The sequence below is a fragment of the Lagopus muta genome, chromosome 9 (genome assembly GCF_023343835.1).
Source record: "Lagopus muta isolate bLagMut1 chromosome 9, bLagMut1 primary, whole genome shotgun sequence".
Classification (NCBI taxonomy): domain Eukaryota; kingdom Metazoa; phylum Chordata; class Aves; order Galliformes; family Phasianidae; genus Lagopus; species Lagopus muta.
This window is the reverse complement of record NC_064441.1, coordinates 19,550,541-19,566,074: the sequence shown is the minus strand read 5'-3', so window position 1 is coordinate 19,566,074 and position 15,534 is coordinate 19,550,541. Positions and strand designations below refer to the sequence as shown.

At 49.4% G+C, this 15,534-nt stretch overlaps 2 protein-coding genes across 2 annotated transcripts; both read right to left on the bottom strand.

Annotated features, from left to right (window-relative positions):
- Positions 1-711: 711 nt before the first annotated feature.
- On the bottom strand, positions 712-4,451 carry CRYGS (crystallin gamma S). Its single transcript, XM_048954312.1, has 2 exons — positions 2,984-4,451; positions 712-1,608 (listed from the first exon to the last, which is right to left on the bottom strand). Exons 1-2 carry the CDS (start codon positions 3,281-3,283, stop codon positions 1,336-1,338), a joined length of 573 nt encoding a protein of 190 aa, XP_048810269.1. The 5' UTR covers positions 3,284-4,451; the 3' UTR covers positions 712-1,335.
- Positions 4,452-7,089: 2,638 nt separating this feature from the next.
- Positions 7,090-15,362, bottom strand: TBCCD1 (TBCC domain containing 1). The gene is made up of 7 exons (XM_048954300.1): positions 14,994-15,362; positions 14,776-14,925; positions 12,674-13,040; positions 11,861-12,047; positions 11,241-11,738; positions 8,156-8,319; positions 7,090-7,599 (listed from the first exon to the last, which is right to left on the bottom strand). The coding sequence occupies exons 1-6, from the start codon at positions 15,327-15,329 to the stop codon at positions 8,190-8,192; spliced, it is 1,668 nt and encodes a 555-aa protein (XP_048810257.1). The 5' UTR covers positions 15,330-15,362; the 3' UTR covers positions 7,090-7,599; positions 8,156-8,189.
- Positions 15,363-15,534: the final 172 nt, after the last annotated feature.

Genomic DNA, 15,534 nt, shown 5'->3' with positions numbered 1-15,534 from the left:
TTACGGGAGCAGACCCCCTGATACTGAAAAATGGAAATTAGCAGTCAAGCAGGCTGGGCTGGATGGCCTGCGCTCCCGCTGCTCCCAGACACCCGCAACGAGGGAGCCCCCAGTGGAAAAAGTAATCAGGAATAATAATAAAATAAAATAAAACCCACACAACTAGCATATTTTACTGTTGTTTGCCTTGCTTGCCAGCATTCGGGGTACAATGTGGAATTTACCAGAGGGCAGGAGGATGGGGAGGGGAAGAGCTGGGATAATTGCGTTTAGGTGATGCACAGGAAGGATGCAGGGAGGTAATGTGACTGCAGGGGCAAAGCAGAGCTTGGTGCCCCAACGTGGGGGGGCAGCAGGAATCGCAGTGCCCAAACTCACCAGCTGCTATCCCACCTGCATGTAGAAATGGGAAAGGCAACAAAACCCAACATGCATGCCACACTCAAGCTGGTGCCCTTTAGATCTCCCAGGGAGGGTCCCAGAGAGCTTTGCTGGAAGCTGATCAAGGTGCTGGGGGATGGCTCGTGCACCGACCCCAACTGCTAAGAGCTGGGTAATGCTGGAGTGTCTGAGGAGACAGAATTAAACCTCAGAGGAAAGGAGAGACGTGGCAGAGAGCAAAGGGGGGACTGGGGGAGGATGGGGACACACATCGCCCTTTGCAGGGAGCTGTGCTCCCGGGGGCTGCAGGTTGACAAACATCACTTTACCTGCCTCCCTGCTCTGTAATAACCTCATACATCAACCAAGGAGACTGGGGAGCATGGCTGCAAGGGCTCTGCTTCCACTGCCATCATTAGCCTGGGGTCCCTCTGCTCCACATGCAAACAGGCTGGAGTTCCCACGAGGAGGGACTTGCATCACTGCTTCCTGCATGGGCACAACCAGCCTGACATCTAGTGGCACGGGGCAAAGCAGATGTTCCAAACTGTGGGACGACTGGGAGCCTGGTGGCTCCTTCTGCTCAGTGCATGTCTCCAGGGCCTAGGGACTCACTGCTTCCTATCCTCTGCTGCTCTTTGGGAACATCCAGCAGCAATCTCAGAACTCAGTTTTGAGAGGTGTTCATTATCTCTGTCCACGTCCAACCTCTTTATCCTCTTCTAACTTCCCTATTTTAGTGGTTCTAATACAGTCAGGATGCCCAGCAACCCCCATTCTCCAGAGTCTCTGCCCATTGCAGAGCTGGAGACCAGAGTTGGAGGCAGTGGGAGCTGGTGGAGACTGTTCTGCCCAAAGAAAGCACCTGGCTAACAGGTTCACACATGGGGGAAAAAGTGGGACAGAGCTTCTGAGTGACTCAAGTGCTTTATTGGGGGCCCAGCTCCCCACCATTCACTCAGCAATGCTGCGGAAGGACTGGACGGCAGGGGTCACTGCTCCCCATTCCACTGGCTGCCGGTACTCGCCCTTGGGCAGCAGGTACTGCCTGCCCCGGTAGTTGGGGTGCTCATAAAACACCCAGATGCCCTCCAGCACCCGGCAGGCGTGGACCTCACGAAAGTGGCACTCCTCCAGGATGGAAGGGCAGTCTTCAGTGGCTTCAAACATCTGCCCACCGAAATCCCCCTTCTCAAACACCTGGATGTGGCCCTGGGCTCCACTTGGCTGGAAGGAAGAAGGGAGAGAATTGCAGGGGGTTTGGGATGCATCTGGGGTAGAAGCAGAGGCAAGGCACAGCCAAGCTCAGGTCAAGCACCAACACCCCAACACACCAGCATGGTTCTGAATAGCTCACATCAGCCCCTAAACACAGCGTGGGGTAATTCTTGACCAAGCATCACATGCAAAGAGCACTTTCAGCCTAAACCCCCACCACAGCCCAAGTTCCAGATGGGTGTGGAGAGAGATGAGCACGTGCTGGGCTCTATCCCATGCAGGCAGCCTGCTCAAAGCCTGTAGCCACTCAGTGCGAGCATCAGGAGGGATGCACCCCTCTGCTCCCCGCTCCTCTGGGCAATGAGGAGTTTAATGAGCTGCTGACCCCAGCTGGGTTGTATTACAGGCGAACGCAGCACGGGTATTTTCCACTGTGATTTCAAGCGCTGTGTTGCCTGAAGGCACCGTGGTGGTTTTAATCTGTGGCTGTCTGGACACAGTCTCCCCCCGCCTCCCCTCCGCCTGTTCTCACTACCAGCCCCAGCCAAACTCTGCAGGGTCTCACAGCTCTGTGTCACTGCTCCAGGGGCTCTGAACCAACATCTACGATCAGTCGGTCCCCATGCCACCTCCCCATGTATGGGAGGGGAAGCCAAGCACAGGGGACATGCAGCATCACCTCTGCTCTTCACGGTGGCGGAGGACGCTTTGCTGCTCTTACACCTCCCACGTGCTCCTGCTCCATCCCTTGTAGCAGTTCAGAGCTCTGAAGTGGCTGACAACTATTCCTAGGCTAAGGGGTTTACTCACACCTCAAACCCACAACAGACGAAAGCAAAAACCTCTTGCAGCTTTAAGACCTGCTCCATTCAATGGCAAATCATGGTAGTGCTACCCATGTCAGTGATGCACAGATCATGGAATCATTAAGCTTGGAAAAGACCATTAAGATCAGCTAGTCCAATTATTGACCCATCAACACTGTGCCCACCAGGCATCAGCTATGCTGCTGGTACTGACACCAGGGCAGTAACACTCAGCTCTAACACCATACTCCCACCCTGCCAGATTGGAGGCTGCTTCACCCCAAAGTCATTACCCCAGCTGTGGGACTTGGTGCCACACACCTATTGCTGTCCTCTTCATAGGGACCCCAGGAAGATGGGGGCTACCAGCAAGCACCATCCCTAGAGGTGCTCAAAGCCAGGATGAATGGGATGCTTTGGGCAACTTAATCTGAGGGGAGGTAACCCCACATGTGATGGGGGCTGAAAGCGGATGGTCTTTGAGGTTTCTTCCAACCCACGCCCGTCTATGACACGACAAAGCAACTGAAGTGGCAGGTTGGTGAACTAAGACACCCCTAGGGAAGCATCACACTTACTATGTGGACAGCTTTGCAGGAGCCGAGGCGGTCATTGAGGCCCATCCAGTGGTGGTAGTCAGGATACTCCCCCCGCCTCAGCACATACATGTTCCCTGAATAGTTGGGCCTCTCATAGGCCACCCAGGTGCCTCCCTCCACCCGGATGGAGTTGCAGCGGTTCAGGTAGGTGTGGAAATCAGGGCAGTCGGCGTCGCACTCGTAGCGACGACCCAGGAAATTCTTGTCTTCATAGAAGGTGACCTGAAAGACCAGCAGGGGAGAGAAGCAGGGGGTTCCGCATCCCTCCAGGAGCAGCATTGGTGTTGCCACTGGAAGGGCATCGCTTCAAAGCACACAGCCATAATCTGAGCCCATCTGTAACCTCTGCTACCTCCAACATGGAGAGAGATAGGAGAAAAAAAAGGCTAAAAAATGAATTCCCGAACTCAACTGTTCCAGAGAAAGGACAACTGATGTGCAAGTCAGTTGATTCGACGTCGTGCAGACTCAGGCAGCATTTGCCCTTTTCAAGCTTCCTTAGAAGGGCATCAGCCCCATGCATGCTGCCTGGGTCGTTTGGCAACATTGGAAATTGCCTCAGCCAATTCCCACAGCTACTCTGGACAGAATTTCCCCTGCCCCGGTGATTTAAACATCTAACACACAGGACTGTAATCCATTTTTCCATGCACACCAGCCTGACTTCTTCACCCTCTGTCCCCAAAGGAGACTTAGCTAGTGCCAGGGCAAAGCAGAAACACCAGCAGTCTCAGTATCCCCTGGTCATAGCTTTCCCAGTCATAGCAAACATCAACCAGCTGATTCCTTGTTTATTCCATAGTGCATTAAGATACACAATCACCTCTTGATCCCAGCTAGCTGTACTTCACCTACAGCACCTTGGCTTCTTGTATTGATTAAATATCACTGTGAAAAATACAGTCCAAGGCTGCCATCTCAGCCTTGGAACTAGACTCAAATCTAGAACCTCACTATATTTTTTTATACATTCACTTTCTGTACTTTCTTTACTTTCTGTAAAAAATAAGTTAGCCACCGTTATTGCTGGTCAGTCAGTGTGCCTTACCAGCACACTGACCAGGGTTCACGTGCCCTGTCACAGCAACCTATTTGCCTATTAAGTTGGCCAAGGTGGCCTTCTGTTTTGTAATAGAGAGCTCATCTGAGGTCCCCTTCCCACCCTGAGGAGCACAAGTGTCTTTCAATTCAACACTATTCTCTGTTCCTTGGGAGATGTTCTCCCTGTATTTATAAAGCTATAGCCACTAAGCAGTGACCAACTGGAGGCGTGGTTTGCTGCTTTCTTCCTAAAACACATAGAGACTGAAGGAGACGGCTCCTGCCCGCCTGTGTTGCCCTTCACACACCCCCAGTTCACTCCAGTCCCTCAGACTCAGCACTTCTCAGCTTCCCTGTGATGCTACAGACACAGAGGAGGCAGACGGTTTCCACCCCCAGGACGATGACAGGTGAACTGCGGATTTCAATTCCAGATCCGTCAGTTCCTTTCAGTCACACGTTACTCCGATGCAAATCGCCTCCCGTCAGTAAAGCCATTCAGTTGCTCTGCTCACAGTGATATCCCCTTAGCTGCTCACTGTCCAAACTTTTCTTTGGGGCTTATCTGGCAGATAACAGATTTGCCCCAGCAGATCTTCCTTACATGACTGCAAAACTCATACTGCATTGGCCACCTAACAGCAGTTACCACATTTCTTCCCGACAGCAGCTGTGTTACAAGGAAACTCATAAGCAGCAACTGTAAGCAATACTTAGCAGTACCTAATAAAGCAGCACAGGGGCAGTGACCTCTTTCTAGGGCACATCACTTGCTTAGGTTGTGGGAAATACCGTTTCATGGTCTCCTTTGCCTTTTCTTTCCCTCTCTGCAACATGAGTGTGGCACAGAGAAAAGATGAGATTTGCACTCATTCACTGATCCCAGACACTTTGCTGCACATAGTGAATCAGGCTCGTGTATATATTGTGTATAGGCTGCAAACATCTTACCTTTGGTCCAGCCCTGGACATTTTCTGTTCCAGCCAAACTTCCCAGTGCTGGAGGCGAGTCAGGACCTGTTATAAAACAGGCAGGACCCAGGCACCCTTTTTATAATGGGCTTGTTTGAAACCAGACAGCCGCTTTGTCATGAGAATAGGATCCAAAAATTGAGTCAGTGATTCTGAGGCTATAGCCCGTTTCCAGAAAAGCAAACAGGATTATGGAATAAAGGAACGCTTCGCCGTCCTCCCTTTGTTATCATCTGCTGAGTCAGAACACCAAAACTCTGCCAAACGCACTCAGAACACACAGCCCCCTGCCAAGTCCTGGAAAATGGGGGTGTAGGGGGCTATTTTGGCTGCTCTCCTCCTTGTAAGCATGTCAAACAAGAATTGTTCCCAGTCAGCTCTAAAGAGGCCTATCCCCATCTGTAAGGAAGAAACTCAAGTACTTATTGGAGAACGTTCCCTCACAATGAAGGGAGGGAGCCAGGAAAGGGTGGACAAATGCACAGGGTAGAGCACAGGGTTGCAAGGAACAGATTCTGCTTAAAGGGCCTACTTCAAAAGCCCACAATGGAAACATCTGCGCAGCAGAGATGCTGTGCATTTTTATAGCATATCCTCAGCCGAGCTGACAAAATTTACCAGTGATAAATTCCACTCAAAAAATCTCACCCCACTGCTTGCAATTCAAGCAAGGGATCGTTTCTTCTGCCCTCCTCTGGCCCACTGAGCAGGGAGGGAGAGGAACGCTGGCTTCTGTCCATCCACACCTCTCCCCAAGCCACTGCATTATAACAAACACCTCTGCAGCTATTCACTGCAGCATCCCAAAGGCTTAGCGAGACAAAGGGGCACGAAGCTGGCACAGCCATGCCTGAAACACACAGACCTTATTTCTCTGCTGTCCCACACACACTGCTGCAGCTTTGCTGCACCTTGTAGGAAGTTACACTCACATGTAATTGTCAGTGACAGAGGCACAGCACTACCTCATCCTTTCCCCATTTTAGGTGTTCTGGTTCATCTAGCACTGCTGTTCAGAGCTCTCAGTGCTAGCAAGCAGTGGAGACATCCACAGATGTTTCAGAGTCCAACCAGAACCGAGTTCCTACCAGAAGGCAATCCAGCAAGTTCAGCAGGACATCTCCAAGCTCCACTGCACTGACACTGACTAAATATGAAAAACTCCCCTCGTATTGCCTAATGCCTTAGAATTACATCTTACAGCTTTACAAAGTACTAAAAACAGAGGTGGAACCAGAACTGCCATCAGTGCCAAAGAACAAAAACTGCAGATGAATATAACTCTGCTTTCATTAAGAACTGACTCAGAGCTCAGGTGTTGACAGAAAGCAAGGTCTGGTCCTCAAGTGACACTGAGCAGCCAAGGTGACAGAGGACAGGTGCTGAAGGTTTGGAGGAAGACTCACACTCAGATACTGAAAAGCTCAGCTTTACAAATGCTTTCCTAAGGCACAACTTCTGAAGATGCCGAATCTTCAGCTGGTAACGATGAGCACACGTTTACCAGACCCCCAAATCAGTACCTGATCTCAGCTCCAATTCCTGATTCAAATGGACTGCCTCCCCAGGAATCCAGAGAGACCTTCTGTAAAAGTCTAGCAGCCTGACTGCCATGAGCCCCAGGGCACTGAATTCCATTGCCTCCATCCACCCTTAGTGGGGATAACTCCTAACAAATCACACAGCTGCTGCATTTGGCCATCCATGCAATCAGTGCCTCTGCATACTCTGCCTAGCTCACTCAGGTGCTCAGCTATGAGCACACCTCCCCAAGAGAGGGTCCACCAACACAACGTGAGAGTGGGACTCACTCAAGTTGATAGTCTACTAAGAAATAACAAATGTAGGAGATTGTGTTTGTGTCAAAACACTGCACTAAGACAGCCTGCAAAGACTTCAGCTCCACTGCTATTAAGAAATCAGTGCTTTTCTCTCAGCTGACCAGTACACAGTTCATTGAAGCAGTGAAGATGCTGTGTTCCCCTAACAATAATTGTATAGGTAAAACTCATTCCCTAGAGCTTGTGTCAGGCTTACCTTGAGTTTTATTGACATCTGTCAAACATGTCAATTATACAAGAAAGGTAATTCCACCCAAATCACACTGCTTAAGTGCTGTCTTCATATTAATAAAAAAAATCTATAGTATTTCATTCATAAACAATCAAACATTTGTTTTTCACATTTATAAAAACAGGGCAGCTGGCCTGTACAATAAAGACACATGTGACAGCCAGCTGTATATCAGGAAAGGCTCCTTTGCTGGACACACACACAGATACCACAGATGGTAACCATGACACCAGCCTCCTTGCAGCAAGGGGCACATGTACTGCCTCATCATCCTCCAGCAGCATGCACCTTCCTTCTCATTTACCAACAGAACAGTTACAGTACATTCCTGAGAAAGCAGCAGCTATTCCAAATCCTAAACCAGAGAGATGTCCAAATCCTAAACCAGAGAGATGTCCAAATCCACACACAGGCTGGGCATCAGATCCACATCGAGCGCGTGCAGTCAGAACAGCCGCAAAGTCTTTATGGGAAACGTTTTCAGGACAGCGCTGTCTGTTCCCACAACTCTACAACAAAGCAGAGGTGCAGATTTTATGCCCAACACTTATCGAAGACAAAGAAAAATGGGAAAAATTAAAGGAAATAAAAACATTTCTTATGGTTTGAAACATGCAATAGAAGAGAGTAATGAGAGCTTGCCTCCAGCTCCTAAACCACTTCTGCTTGGGAAAACAAAGACTGCAAAGTAACAATTATCTGAAGCCTCACCCAATTCTCTTAAACAAAAAGTGAGACAGGTAAGCACAGATATAAATACACATCTTTCAAAAGATGGCTGCTCAAGTCTTTCTTTCAAGTCACATAGAACGTGCCTATCTGCCTTTACAGACACACAAGGTGATCCCAACAAACCACCTGCAGAGAACAAAGGAGGTGCCGAGCACACACATAACAAACTCAACTAAAAAGAGGTTCTGACTGCAAAATAAATGAAACTGAACACAAGGCTCTTGGGAGAATCTCCACTGAACAGCTCCCAGCCTCTTCCACCTAGGCTGAGCACACCAACATGGGACAGTTCCTCTAGGAATAGAAGAATCAAAAGAGATGCCTTCTACTCACCCTTCCTTTCCTTCTGGTGCAGAGGAACATGATGCTATCCTGCAGCCTGCTTGGAGCCCACAGCAGGAGGGACGAGGCTATCCAGCTGCTGACGGTTCCCTGTCTGAATCAGCCATTCATAGAACTTGCTTTCCACCAGCATCTGGAACTGCTTCCTTTGATCCCTGCAACAAAAAGATGATCAGAAAAGAAGCATGCGGAAGTAACACTTTTCTGTGCTTATGAACTTCACTTCCAAAACAAGCCTCTACAAATCCCAGCTAAGAGCTGCACTTGGTTCAAGAACCGTGCCCAGAAAAGAAAGCTTCTACCGAGTGAATATGACTAAAATTAACCCCAAAGGCAGAACTCAGTTAGGCATGCAAGCTTCCCCACTTCACTAGCAGCCACTCTGCTCCATAAGGCCTCCTCTGCTTTACTCTCAGTGCACAGATCAGCAGCGAGTGCTCAAGCACCGAAGACATAAAATTTTGTGCTGACAGCATTTGAAGAGAGAGGATGGAGATCAGGAAAACAATGTGTATATAAACAGCACTCCTCAAATAATTTCCATTGCAGGGAAATAACTGCTGTGTTTTTGCTAAGAGCAGCAACAACAGGGTGCATCACTTAGTTCAGGCACTCTATTGGCAGTCACACGTCCAAGAGCAGCACAGGCTCATGGCAGTATTCCTCCAGAGTAGCATCCCAGCCATCTGAGATCAGCTCAGCTCCTGAATTTCTATTCTTGAATAGCTCCTGACAGATATTCTTTTTTTTCCCCCCCCTGTGAGCTTACACAATTCATTTCTGAACCTACATAAAACACAAATGTTTCCAATATCCTGTGGAGATTGCGTGGTTTTGTTTTGACCCCGTTCCTAATTTGTTTTGATGCTTCTATCATGCACTGGGAAAAAGCAGCAAACCATCCCCATACATTTCTGTGTCACTCAGCTTCAGAGGGGCCTTGTATACCCTTTTTTCAAGTTAAAGACTCTTCTTTGCACTGTCACTTCCATTGGAAACGTTCACTGACAGATCCCCCAGAAAGCAGGTTTCTAAGCTGGAAACTAACCTAAATTCCTCCCCAGTGAATATGAACACAAAGGCAGTCACTTCTTTCTTCTCTTAGAGTTTATCTTCTCCAAGTGCTTATTATATACCTCCATCTGCTACAGACCCTTAAAGGCTTTCTCTCTGATGTGCTCAGAAAATGAGCAAGCAGGATTTTACGCTTTTACAAGTTGTTCTTCAAGCTCTCTTTCAGGTCCTGTCTTACGGGGCTTTTACCTTTAGCCTGGCAGGATTTACATTCTTTTTTTCCCCCACTCTCCTTCTTCAGACAGCTTCAACTTCTCGAAAGACATCTTCTTACTCTTTCACCTCCCTGTTCAAACACCAGCAGCTTTTCTTCTTTCTACAAGTCTGACAATCTGCTTGCTCCGGGTTGTCTCTCTAGCTGTCTCCTTGCCCACAGAGCACAGAGGCACTTTACACTGCCAGCTGCCCAGCTTCTTTCCAGCAAGGTTCTAATTCTGGCACGTTTTTCCCCCTTTCATGAAATAAGCCACTCCAGTACCAAGCTGTCACCTCCTCTGCCTGCTGCAGAGGCTGCTAAATCTTAGTGCATCATCTATATAATTTTTCTTTAATTGTTAGATTTTGGTAGATAAAACACGTTCATAAAAACAGGGTGAGAAGCAGCAGCCTTGGTTTCTATTGCATGTTGCCAATGGCTGAAGTAGGAGCACTGTAGATGAGACCAACAGACACAATGCTCCAGCACAAAAGCTGAAGTTAAAACTTTCTGCTGCTCTTCAAGATACAGTGCTGAGGTTTGAAGGTTTTTACATCTCTGTCACCACTACTGGATCACTACTGCTCAGCCATCCTCTGCTTGTAGCAAAATCCTCCCTAAGGATCCTTTCTCCTTCCCACTCCGGAGCTCTTTCAAATGCAGGCTCCTCTGCACAAAGGCAGCTGGTGTTCAGAAAGGGGCAGGGAAAGCTCAGGAGGCTGCTCTAAAAACAACCAAACAGACTACAGCTCTGCAGCTTGGTGTGACAGGAAGTGCTGACTGTTTGACTCAACAGGTTTTCATGTTCTGTGCATCCCACAAAGTAAACTTCTCTAAGATCACTGCTTCTCTGCACCCAGTTATGTGTCCACTGTAACTCATGGACTGAGCACACAGAACAAGAAGAAAATGGAGAGCTCAAATACGGCTTTTTGAGGGATCAAAAGTTGTTTTCACCTCTTCAAGACTTTTAAACCAAGTATCTGGATTTCTACCTCCATTCTGTATTTGCAAAGGAAGATCCTCAGATTGCTGCATCAAAGTAGTTCACAAAAGATAAAGCAGCAAAACTGAAGCTGACAGATTTTTACACCTGACAGCCCAACAAAGCACGCTGACAAAGAAAACAAGGTGGACTCTTTCAGAGCTCAGCAACAGGTGTTGAGAGAGCAAACAGATGCATATCAGCACACGAGACCAGCGAGGAGAGGCCCAGCTAGTACAGTAGAAGCTGGGCAGAGGATTTTAAAGGGAACTTTAAAAGCTACTGTCCGTGAGGTGATGTATTCTAAAATCCACATGCACATGCTTAGCTCACCTCAACAACAGGTGGGACAGTAATTTAAAGCTTCACTGTAAAGGTTGGGTTTAAGAATGATCACCAATCAGCTGCAGGCCAACAATTGGTGGAGCTGTTGTTCAGGGTACAGGCCCAGATCTCACCCATGTCAGCATGCAGCACTGGAAGCAGAACAGAGACAGCAAGGAGACAATACCCTCATGAGGGAAGCCATAAGCTCATGCCACCAGGACACCTCAAGTTGGCCCTCAGCAGCATGTAGGCATGTTTTCCTTCAGCTTTGCAGGTTAGGAAAATGCAGTCACAACAAAGCATTTTTTCAGTTGTAAACATGATTCCCCTCACTATAATGGCAAAGACCAGGATCTCAAGATTGCCGACTTGCTTTAGAAGTGGCAAGATGTAGCCCACACAGACCAACCCAGTACTAAAGCATTGTTCTGAACCACACTGAATGATGTACAACTGTGCTGAGCTTCAGATGCCTTTCAGGATACAGCACTCACTTGGTCAGGCACGCCTCCTTCACCATTTTCTGCCAGATCTGCACCTTCTGCTCTCGCTGATTCAATGCCTTCTGATAGGCATGGGGAAGCCCCCCTGGTGTCTCTGTGGTGTCTCCTTCCATCTCAAAAGGAATCACAAAGGTGTAGAAGTCCAAGGGCGGCAGGAGGCGGAAGACGCTGGCATCACTGCCCTCCTTGCACACCAGCATGGGGCTGTCCCAGTAGTTGGGCACGGTGGCCAGCCCCACTTGAGCCATGTGGTCTTCCAGCATGGGGTAATGGGTGTGGAAAGGGGCAAAGCTGATTGCTTGGTTTCCCGCAAGGATAAGGGGCTGGGTAGGAGTCAGAATGTGAAAAGTACAGCCAGTGGTGGAGGAAAGAGACAAGCAATGGCAAACGGTGATGACTTTGATATTGTCACAGCTGTGGACGTGAACAGATGCCTCCACAGGGCCAAGCACAAACGTGCTATTCTGGCACTTCTCAATGGTCACAGAGCTGCAAAACAACAAAGATACGGTGAGCACAGGGAAGACTGCAACTAGAGCTTAACAAGAGCTTAGCACTTGAACAAATGCTGAAAGGACATTTGGCTGTGCCTCAAGAGAACAAAACCTCACCAAAGAGGAGAGAGGAGATAAATGAAGGACTCGTTGCAGCGATGAATTCTGACATGAGCACCCACCAAGGTGTCCGAGCTCTTGGCCAGTGTCTGTTTGTAAACCTGGCTCATTATCACCATAGGGGACACCTCAGGCACCACACGAGTGTTACAGGCAATCTTTGCTCTCCTGGTTGTTCCTTCAACTGCAAAATAAAGTTAATCAACGCATTTAAATTAAAAAAGAAAAAGAAAAAGAAAAAGAAAAAAAAAAAGAAAAAAAATAAATAAAGGATATACATGTCTGCCAGAGAGAAACAGACATGATGGTTCACTGTCCACATCACTCAGCAATCTCTCAGGGAAATAATCAGCCCCAAACTTCACAGCAGTACAGTGACACTGTGTCACCACACACAAGTCCTACTATCCATCCTTTTAAGGGGTAGGGTGCCCTTGCAGGTGAAGAGCTGTGATTCAAGGCATGAGAACCTTGATCAGTTCTCAGCTTTGCCACAAACACATCACATTATCTCTTTTCCATGTCTGGCTGTTCCTAAACAATGACCAATGATGGCAGTGATAAATGACCTCACTCAGAGGGGCCTTTGAAAACGTCATTCATGTTTGCTCACAAAGTAACCCAAGGACCAGAAACTACACACAGGCATCACACAGCACCCTCTACTCTCCCAGGCTCACCCCTAAGCTATCACTTTCCCTAAATTTACTAACAGCAGAAGGAAACAGGCAGTCACAATGCCACTGCCACACCAAGAAGAACTGAGACTGGAAGTTTGTCTCTAAGAATAAAGGTAAGACCTGCAGATACCTTGCTGTGCCCACGCAAGCTTCTTCCCAGACCGTAGGCAGGCAGTCATTCCAAAAGGATTTATTATCAGGCAGGAGCGCAGCCAGTTCTCTAGTTTGGGGAAGGAGAAGGTTTTGGAGATCTTAGAGTAGCCGTTCTGCCCATGGCAGGGCTGCCAGAGGGCAAGCTCATGCAGAGGATGGATGGTCCTTGAGTTGTTCACAGTGCCTTCGATGAGGAAGCTGAGGGCACAGACGGCTTCGTAGGACACCAAGCTGTTGTGGGTGGCGTGCGAGGAGGCACCGAGCTGCTCTGGCTCCAGCAGCAGCTCCAGCATGTCTGAGAGGTGTGTGAGCACAAAGGCAAGGTGGTCCTGGTCATTCCAGTTCTTAGGGGCAGAAAAATAAGAACAAGGTGAATTCTCACATAGCTGACAAGCTCCACCAACTCTGTACAACACATCTTTGCTTATACTTGTAAAAGAAGGAAAACAAGTCAAACTCGGTCCTGCTGCTCTACTTTTTCCACACATAGAAAGGAAGCTGGATTCACCATCAAGCACACCAAAAAAAGAAACATGGTGTCATTCTAACTCCAAGTATCAAATATTTCATTTTAGAAAGCAGAAGCAGATTCTCCTACAATCCTTCCTGCACAAATTCAGCCAGCTGCTGCTAGTATTGAAGGGAGGAAACAAATCAGTAACTGACAGCCAAGGTCTTGCTATGTGTCTGTTGGAAAGATCGCTGCATCTGCTCCAGACCTTCAGCTGTGATTGAGTGCTTCTGATGTGGAGCCAGAGATAATAAAAAAAGCAGAGGGTCATTCCTTCACAAGCAAGCAGACCAATAAACCAACCAGCCTCTGAAAGAAGCATTAGTTCAAATTTTAAAGGGCTCCATTCGAAGAAAAGTGGGAGATTGGAGCTGTGGCTGGCACCAATAAAGACAAGCTTTGCTGGCCGCCAAGGTGCAGAATTAATACTCAGCTATGATCACACATTGTCCACACTGTGCTGGGGGCAGGAATAACACACCTACAACAGCAGCTGGAGATCATAGCACTGTGACAAAGATCCTCTGGAACACAGGAACAGCTCTTGTTCCTGTTCAGAATTACATTCTATAGTTGCACCTGAAGCACAGCCGGAAGAAAACATCGACTTTTCAATTCCATTGGATGCTCCAGTGCTACCTCACCCACAGCCATTAATCAGTTTCTCTGATTTTTCTCTTTGTTTTTTAAATCTTTTAGTATAAAATCACCCAGCCCATTTTTAATGGTTTCCGCTTGTTCCAATCTACATTCCCAGGCCTATGCAGCTCATAACAGCCTCAACAAAAATCTGCTGAGGCATGCAGACAGCCTTTATGACAATGCTGTCAATTTCACTGACAAATACAGACCTTTCCACAACCTGCACCCAATACATCCACCTTACTTTGCTTCTTTCAGAATGCTTTACAGGATGCATTCACAATTTCACACTCTTAATCCATAGGTGGCTAGATGTATTCCAGCCCCTCTGAAATACAACTTTGTGTAGCTTTGCTAAGGAGCACCTTGGAACTTCTTATTTTACAACAAACCATAGGGCAGCAGTTTCCAGTGCAGGATAAGCTTCCTGTTTGGCTATAAGGAAGTGCAAAGGCTGCAGCTTCTTAAAAGGAGAACACAAAGACTAAGAGAGCAGCTTCACAACAACCGAGCCCACCCCACCATGCCCACAGCGCCGTATTTCCACAGCTCTGAACACCTTCAGGCACAGTGACCACCCTACCTCCCTGTGCCGCTGTGCTCTTTCTGAGAAGAAATACCCACATCTAACCCTCCCTAGTGAAACTTGAGGCCATCACCTGTCATCCTATCGCTGTCACCTGTGAGAATAAACCTAAAGTTGCTATGCTCTCCTTTCTGTGAGTTACAGAGAGCAATGAGGCCTCCCCCTGAGGCTCCTTCTCCAGGCTACACATGGGTATATACGGCTACATGGATATAACCACTGACACCTTATTAGCAACAATTACAGGGAACGCATCAAATCTGCCTGCTATTTAGCGCGGCAGCTCGCCCTGCCCAGGAAGGCCCAACAAGGCAGCCTTCCCTCCCCACAGCCTCACTACCTTGCTGTGCCCCGCGGCCCTGCCCGGCAGCCCGGCAGCCCTGGCCCTGGGGCTGGGCCACTCCTCGCCGATGAGGGACGTTCGCAGAGAGGCCTTGTTCAGCTGCTGCACATAGAGGAAGAGCAGGAAGCGCAGCGTGTCCACGGAGAGCTGCCGAGAGGGGAGAGGCCGTTAGGTGTCGCCGGCCGCCCCGCGCCCGCCCCGGCCCCGCGCCCTGCCTTGCCGCGCTCCCGCTCCAGCTCCTCGGCGCTGCCACACGCCGCCTCAGCCTCGGCGCGCTGCAGGCGGCGGGGCGGATCGGGTGGCGGGAGGAGGTCGTGGAAGCGCTCGAAGTAGAGCCAGGCCAGGTCGCGGCCCAGCTGCAGCTTGCCGCAGGCGATGTGCCGCCATCGCGGCCAGCTCAGCCGCGGGTAACAGCCCTCGGCCGCCCGCGCCCGCGCGTAGGCCGCCATCTTGCGCAGGTAGTGGGGGCCCAAGCGCGCGGGCGGCGGCACGGGCAGCGCGCCCAACAGCAGCGGCTCCGTCCGCGGCCACAGTGCCGCGGCCGCCGCCATGACGGCCGCGCGAACCAACGAGAGGACGCTTCCCGCCCGCCCCTCGGGAGCCGCTCGCCATTGGCTACAGGAGCCGGCGCGGAGGCGGGAAGAAGCGACGCGCCTCGCGGTTGGTCGGCGTCTTCTCCTTCCGACTCTCTACGATGCGATTGGGCCGCGCCCGCGAGGCGGTGGTGAAGTGTGCGCAGGCGATTGGCCGTCAGCT